Raw genomic sequence first — 8,267 nt, 5'->3', positions numbered from 1 at the left:
TCTTGAACTGGATGAAATGCACGCAAGACGGCAGCACAGGCTGCTAGTTGGTGACACATGCTCGTGATCGACCAAGATGTACTAGCCAGTTCCCTGTAGTCGAGCCCTCGTACTATCACTAGGATAGAGAACTAGAATACTACTAAGATCATGATGACCACACATGCATGGGCCGTGCCGTACTTATGCCCTAACAATGCAAGTTCATCCTCCAACCAATTAACCCAACGTACCTAATAATTATAAGGTGATAAAGAGGACATGGCAGCAGCGCGGCAGCGGCAACGAAATAAAAGAACAGCTCGATCATCTCTTATAGCACACAGCACATTGTCTTTTTTTGCAAGTACACGCACCGGTGGGCTCATCGATCATACAGTGTCTTTGTATGTATAAGATCGATCTGCCGCCGGACGGCTAGGATCGGAGCTCACCGATCGACAGATCGGTGATGGTCACATCGACCTGGCCGCCGCGCCGCCACCGCCGTCGTGGTCGACATCGGAGACCGCGCCGTCGTCGTCGTCGTCTCCGCACCCGGCGCTGGCGCCGGCGCCGCCGACGAAGCCGTGGCCGTGCCCGAAGGCGCGGGCGTGGTCCTTGAGCGAGCGCTTGTGCTTGAACTCGGAGCCGCAGAGGCAGTACCAGAGCCTGCCGCAGTTCTTCTCGTGCGTGCGCCAGTCGCCCTTGACGGCGAAGGCCTTGCCGCAGCGGCGGCAGAGGAAGGGCTTGAGCCCGTGCTTGCGCTTGTAGTGGGTCTGCAGCGTGCGGAAGTCCTTGAGCGGCTTGGCGCGCAGGTGGTCGATGTTGTTGCGGCACCCCGGCGCGCAGCAGTAGCACGGCAGCCGCAGCATCGCCGTCGGCTGGATGCCGCGCAGCGACTCCGGGCCCTTGCGGTACTGCGACCCGTGGCCCCACATGTGCATCTGCATAGCTAGCTGCTTGATCAGTACTCACACACGCACGGTCTACACGAGGACGTACGCAAGATCAAAAGGCACAAAGAAACAAATTAGTGCAGTGTTATAGGCAAGCTAAGCACCATCATCTCCTGATCGATCATCATCAGCTTGTTAATCATCAGTTATAACCGAAGACTGACGTACATGATGAAGTTAATTTATCGCGTGCAAGCTAGCTACTGTGTGGCATAGCTTACATCACATGCTGCAACGCTTATCAGGTAGGGCATAGCTAGCAATATACAGATAGTGCTCATGTGATCATGCATGGATGAGGTGAAATCAACTACAACTGTTGCTATACGCTAGCACAGTTCATATTGCCCTACATCTATCATAGATACAGGACTACAATGCAAGGTTTGAATGCGTGTTGTTGTTTATTTCGAGAGGCATATGCTTTGACATCGGTTGCTTATGATCAGAGAAGACTGCAGGCTCACTCTCAAACGTCAAACAGTGTTCTCCAACTAGCTCCAAGACATTTTTTTTTCTTTCCTTGCAGCGGCCAGCATGCCGGTCAGTGGTGAAACCGGAGAAGCCGCATGAGCCAGAGGCCTGGCACACCAAGCGCGCTTTTGAAAGCGAGGCCTGTAGTGTGGTAGCTAGCTTCCAGAGACTAGCTATAGCTATAGACCATCGCTTGTGTGTTTGTGTTGTTTCTTTCGGAAGAGAGAGTGGGTGTACCGTGTACGAGCCTGATTGCGTCTGCTGCACACAGTGAGCGTGGCAGGGACGGCATAGCTAAGCTACAGCAAAGAGCACTGCACATCTCTTGCAGTTCTTGGGAGACGTGAAGGAGGCAGCCAGCGAATCTATCCCAAGTCAATGCTAATTTTAGATTGCAGTGAAAAAGAATGCAACCGAGAAAAATACAAGTGTGTGTGTGTGTGTTGTCTGTCCTCAAGTACTTTCCTGATCGATCGACCATCCTATCTCTGAAGAAAGAAAGCTCATATGTGCTACATGATCGAAGATAGATCAGTGGTGGAAATAGTAGTGGTCTGGGAGATCAGGCATCGGCCATGGAGTGCCCGCTGCAGCAGCGACTTTCGCAGATCAGACACACGCTCCATCCGTGTGAGACCAAGCTCCATCCGTGCCACATACCCAGTGTGAGACCAGAGAAGGCAGAGAGAGAGAGAGAGAGAGATCGATCTTCGCTGGGATGATCTCCACGCAGCGCCGCTCGCCTCTGCTGCGTGCCGCATGCATTCCCATAGGAAAGAAACACGAACTCCCGGGGAAAAGCTAATAAGGCCCTCCCGGAAAAGCACAAAAGTTGCATGCATGCTTCATGGCTTCTCCTGGCCATGCCCGTCTTGTTCAATCACACGAAAAGGCGGCCGGCCTGGCCTCGCCTCCTGAGCTTCATCGAGGTCAGGGGCCGGCCGGCCGGCCAGAGCAGACATGAGCACGTGCACATGTAATCTGGCGGGCTACTACACTTGAATTTTTCCCACCTCCTGCTCTTTCACATGAGCAGCTATCTACTCCATGGAAGAACAGTTTTCTGCTTCAGCAGTATTATTGCTTTGATTTGTCCAAAGGAAACACAAACAGGATGTGGATCTACGCTACTTCGAACAAACAAACAAACAAAGAGAAGATTTGTGCCGCCACCTTCAATTTGGATCACATTATTCCAAGATCAGATCATAGTTATAATCATCCTTGAACTCACTGATGGTTGCAGTAGTTTCAGAGATTCGTTGGCACAACAGTTAGTAGAACTTAAGGGAAGATCAGACGTTTGCTCCACTTTGTCCCGACAAAGGAACCGCGGCTATTTACAGCACCAAGCTGTCACAGGGTTTGTTCGATCGATCGTGCTCTTCTCAACCGGCTTCCCACTGTAGAAACTCTATTTAACCTACTGCCGCATCATTTAATGTTAGGTAATTCCAATTATTGGGATCGACGACATCTATATCTTTGTTCAGGTTGCCGAAGAAACTAGCAACCCCAGAATTATTTCGTCCTAAACAGACCAAAGAAAATGTCTGAAAAGTGCAATCAAGCATAATTTATGATCACCAACGAGATGAATTAATGCGCCAAGAGAAAAAAAAAATCCAGCTTGTGAATCGTAATTGCCTTTGAGAAAATCGCTTGGATTTGTTGGTGGCTCAATTTAAAATCCAGCAAAAATATAGAGGAGAAATGCATGGCGCATGCGTGCTGGATGAATGGATCAGGCAAGAGAGAGCTACTGATAAAGTGAGCGCAGAATCGGCGAGCGCGCGTCTCGATCGGCTCACCTGCATGTTGTTGTATCGGTTGAAGGTCTTGAAGCAGACGGGGCAGGAGAACTGCGTCGGGCCGATCAGGATCTGCGACGGCGTCGGGATCCAGTACTGCCCCTTGTTCAGGCGCCCGATCGGCGCCGACGGGAACCCTAGCGGGGCCGCCACGGCCTCCCCTTCCTCTTCCTCCTCCTCCCCTCCGCCGCCGTTCTCCCCGTTGTTCCTCCCTTCGTCGTCGTCCTCCTCCTCGGCGCCGCCGTCCTGATGACGCCTGCGGGCGCCGATGAGGTCGGCCGACCCGGCGCTGGTCGTCGGCAGGCCGATGCGCAGCGCCACGGTCACGTCGCCCGCCGCGGAGCTGGAACCAGCGCCGGACTCCACGTCCATCGGGTCGCCCGCCGCCTTGGCGTTCAGGTCGGCGAAGAGCCCTCCCACGCGCTGCTGCTGTCCGTGGTGGCGGTTGTTACTGCTCGCGGCGGGGCCGCCCTCCTCCTCCTCTTCCTCCTCGTCCCCGTCCTCGTCAGAATCCGCCGCTGCCCGGCCGCGCCGCCCCGGTTCGCGCGTGATACCACGCGATGATGCGGCCGGGGCGAGCGAGAGGAGCGGCAGGGCTTCCCGGAGCGGGGGCGAGGGCGGGGCGGCCGGCGTGTGGGTTGGTGGCTGCAGATGCGCGGCGAAGAAGGGCAGGGACGAAGAGTAGGCGGGGGGCGTCACCGCGGGCGCCGGCGGCGCGGCGGGGTGGTAGTAGTAGCGGTGGTGGTGCTGGTGGCTTTTGAAGAAGCTCGTGTAGAGGTTCTCCATGGCGGCAGCGGCACAGCAGCTGCTGCTGCCTGCTGGTAGTAGCTCGACTGCTCGAGGTTGGAGTTTAGCTTGCGCCTAGCTCCTCGATCGGTTGCTAGCTACTAGCTCCCGCTACAGTAGTAGACACGCTTGTGTGGTGGTGCGCGCGGCGAGGTGGTTGGCGAGGGGTTATTATAGGGTGGGTGGGGGCGCGCTCGCGCGCATGGAGTATTCACCGTGCAACCTCCCTCCATGTCGAGCGCATGCCTGGGCTGGAAGAGGGAAGCTGTGACTCTGAATGTTCTTGTTTCTTCTGGGAGGACTGTCGTGTGTGTTCCATTCAGACATGGCGCGATCTGTGTGCAGTATGCACATTCACTCATCATGCCTGTGGGGATGAGGGCTGCTGGGGTTGTTTCTGGTCGATCTACTGGAAACTCCAAATTCCTTGAAATTTCCCGGCTCTTACAGGAAACCCGTTCAAGAATTCAGCTGTTCCGCGTTGAATTCCTGTGCAGAGAATTGTTTTCAAATTCAGTATTCCAAATACGTTTGTAAAAGTGAGGCACTGCAGTTTCATAAAAAACTGACACACTTTTATATATGTTGCGCTTGTTATAATCTTGACAGCATATGCGGAGCATTTGGGCAGTGAAAAATAATTGGAATTTCAATAAGAAAACACTCCTCAGGGTTGGAGGCCTGGAAATCGTGATTCATCCATGAATTTTTCTTAGTTGTCCATAGAAAAAAACAATTATTTGAACACTATAGTCTCGCAAGGTCGTTTCCGAAACATGCGGATGGAAGCGACCTTTCGGAACATTATTATAGTTTCGAGGAATTTCCTCGCATGCAAACTTGTGAAACAAGGATAAGTGATGGATGATATGTGTGTGGTACTCCAGAGAAACACGCAATTTTTCAGGAAAATAAATTCAGTACCTATTTGAGATGAAAAAAAACCATCTATATGTCCAGGTACAATATGTGGTACACATATGTACTGTCAATATTTGGTCCAGTTGTTAAAAAGATTGACGGTGAAGCTAGGGTTCTGTCTACTCAATTTCTTCGATTGTCTGAGCTGCAGGTCATCACGGCGCAGCTGATCCATGTACACATCAGCGTGTACTGCTACGTGCCACCTCGTTTTCTCAGGTCAGGGGTCCACCAGTCACGGATTAATGAGAGCGGTGCTATTTTCCGAGTTGTAATCAGGACACCGACAACTAAAGCACTGTGTGTCCAATGACCAATGAGGACGAAAATACCACAGATAAGCTAGGAGCCAAGAGAAGTGTGGCATTCACATGATACACATTACAAGTCCTGAAGTCCACGTATATGTGGCCTAACAACTTGTACTACAGCTAGCTGATGCTGATCTGGACCTTGGGTATGTCCCTGCGGCACTAGTTTCTCTGTTTTCATGGACAAAATGTTCGTATGAGATTCCTGGTTATCCCGTTTTAGCTTTGTGTGCAAGCACCTCTTTAGATATTTGTCATGTTATAACACAACACTAAGATATATAACTATTAATTTTTTTGGGGGGCACAACATAAAATTGCTTATTTTGTGCACACTTTCTCTCTGTCATTCATTAATATTTTAACATAATAATCATAATATGGATATTTTCTTATCTTTTATCTTATTGTGATGCACATTGCTACCATAACCTATATGCATAGTCTTTCCTTCATGCCACACCTCCATGTGTTGATGTGTGTTGTTGACATGCATGTGTCTAGTTCAAACCTTAGCTTGAGCTACATGCATGTTTAACATGGAAATATATATGATGAACCTATTCGCCTATACATATATATATCAAATGCGTGGTCTACATGGTGACATGCATCATGAATGTACTAGAATACAAATTACACACTCGCACTTGTTTATCTGAAAAAAAAGAGCTCAAAAAAAGGAGCAATGCTACAGCAACACCTATCTTTGCGAGTCTGGCAAGGGGCCTATCCAGGCCACATGGAGACATTGAGTACGAATCAATAAGGCCAACGTGCGGTGACTCGAAGCGAACTGTAAAAAGAAAAACAGACAAAGAGAGCTGCGTGCGGCCCTAGTTGTTGTTTGTGCCTAGCTAGCTAGAACATCATCCGATCGATCCACGCAAATGAAAGCTAGGAAGCCTAGGAGTGATAGTCCCCGGCCCGTGCGGCCGTGCCTGATGTTTTGCTCCGGCAGATCGCTTGGGATGGGGCACAGGTGACTACAGAAGCCAGCAGGTTGGTGTGGCTTGGTGTTTGGAACGGCATGCCCGCACCTGCGTGTTCGTGTGTCAAGTCGGATCAGGTACTACGCATGGTTGGGCCTTCAGGTTTCTACTACCCAAGCCAACCAGGCAGGTGCGTGCCCCAGTCGTCCCCATCAATCTCGGCGCGCGATGCGACTGATGCCGGCCGGCGGCTGCGCGTGGAAGGAGGAGAAGGACACCCGACCGGACCAGGAACTCCACCGTGTAGAGACTAGAGGCCGACAGCAACCGGCCGGGTTATTAGCTACGAAAAGCAGCGGAGAAGTAATTCATGACAGCAAATAAACGTGGACCATGGCACCATGCATCGTGATCGTAGTAAATGACGGATGTGGTCACGTACTCGCATGACAGTGTAGAGAGGACGTACGGTGGTTCCGCGCTGGCTAGATACTGAAATAATTAAGCACGATTGCCCTCGAAGAAACATATATGGAGTTATTACATAACTTAAGAAGCATGAATTTTCTAGGCTATACCTATATGGGTACATGTACGTAAGTTTTGCTCTGTGTTAAATTTTATCTAACTATGATCAAGTTTATAGATAAAAGCACCAACATTTAGAATATCAAATTAATTTCATTAAATCCGCCATGAATCAACCGCATTTTTTTTTCTCGTATTGGTTGAGCATGGAGTTGCAGTTACACGCTCGTGAATCAACTGCCCATTTGCACCGCGCGCTGTACTAAACTTTCTTTCTATCTTAATGCAAAGAAACACAATCCACATGCGTATTCGATAAACAAAAATCCGCCATGAATTATATTTTGAGAGTGCATTTTTTGGTCTTGTGAAAGTTTTTATATATCTTACTACAAACTTGCCAAAGTTATATTTGATTTAGAACAAAACTAAGCGACCAATACTCCACGGAAGCTCTTTGGAGTAGTTGAAAGAGGGGAGTAGCTATTAGTTGAGTAATATACAGCACGGAAGCTCTTCGTCGTACCCTTCTTTTCTGACGTGAAGTATTGACTCAAAACATCTTTTTTTACGTGCTACTAAGTACATATGTGAACAAGTGTTAAGATTTGGAGCTTCTAGTACACAGTTTACTTTTGTACTTAGTACTTACCAGCTGCAACTTGGAAGCTGCTGAAGCATCCACAAATACCATTGCCCTGAGCAAAAAATGAGCATATGCATTATTAATACCTGAGAGCTAGAACAATGGGGCCAATAATTGTATGTATTAATTCAAACTCGGCATTCAAAGCGTGCACAGTACCTGCAGAGGCGGCCTTTACCAGCTGCAAGCCACTGTTTTGATTTAATTAGATGGTCCATGCAATTCCTGTAGGCTGATGGTGATTAGGCCTGGGGAATCTTTGAACAAGCAGCCATCCATTTGGTCTGCATGTAGATGTAGGAAGGGCACTTGGTAGTACAGTTCTGTTCTTTAAATAATTCTACATTCATTAATTCCCAATTAGAAGTGTCTTAATATTGGAGTACATAGGCTGGAGTTATTAGTTATTTTTCTTAAGAGTTCCAGGGACAGCGGCAGGAAGTAGTTATTCAATTCATTCATGCTTGCGTGCGACTTGCTGATGACTGCGCAATTAAGTGTCGAACATTTCAGGTTTAGAGCGAGGTATCGTAGTACGCTTTTACACCTTAACTGCGTTTCTAAGGAAGCAGTAGTGTAGTGTAGTGTTTCAATATTTTTTTTTCTTTTTTGCTGCGATGATTTAAGAAATTGTTTTTAGCAAAGTGTTTTTTTTCTTAGTTTCAAATACTCCATGTTTGAATTGAACTCAAAAGTTTGTTTTAGATTTGCCCTGACTCAAACTTTCGAGACAAACTTGCACATCGAACTCGATGACATGCTCCATCAATGTTGGAGCTGAGGAGCAAATTAAAGAACCAGTAATCAAAATGTTTCGAGTAAAGCAATGGAACAGTAGGTCTCGATGGATCGAGGCAGGAGGGCGAAGGTGGAGTAGAGCGCGAAGGTGCTGGGCAGCCATCCAATCGTCCGCGGCTCCA

The 8,267-nt window shown here is 48.9% G+C and overlaps 1 protein-coding gene across 1 annotated transcript; it reads right to left on the bottom strand.

Moving 5' to 3' along the window:
- Positions 1–241: 241 nt before the first annotated feature.
- Positions 242–4,140, bottom strand: LOC112879685 (zinc finger protein WIP2-like). Its single transcript, XM_025944048.1, has 2 exons — positions 3,224–4,140; positions 242–926 (listed from the first exon to the last, which is right to left on the bottom strand). The coding sequence occupies exons 1-2, from the start codon at positions 4,007–4,009 to the stop codon at positions 456–458; spliced, it is 1,257 nt and encodes a 418-aa protein (XP_025799833.1). The 5' UTR covers positions 4,010–4,140; the 3' UTR covers positions 242–455.
- Between the last annotated feature and the right edge of the window lie 4,127 nt (positions 4,141–8,267).

The sequence above is a fragment of the Panicum hallii genome, chromosome 2, assembly GCF_002211085.1.
Source record: "Panicum hallii strain FIL2 chromosome 2, PHallii_v3.1, whole genome shotgun sequence".
Classification (NCBI taxonomy): domain Eukaryota; kingdom Viridiplantae; phylum Streptophyta; class Magnoliopsida; order Poales; family Poaceae; genus Panicum; species Panicum hallii.
Note: the sequence above shows the minus strand (reverse complement) of the source record. Positions and strands in the feature narration are given on the sequence as shown.

Excerpts from the sequence above, each read along its gene's own strand:
- LOC112879685 (XM_025944048.1), bottom strand. The coding sequence starts at position 4,009 with ATGGAGAACCTCTACACGAGCTTCTTCAAAAGCCACCAGCACCACCAC. Across the intron at positions 927-3,223 it reads ACCGATACAACAACATGCAG|ATGCACATGTGGGGCCACGG; the intron begins GTGAGCCGATCG and ends CTAGCTATGCAG.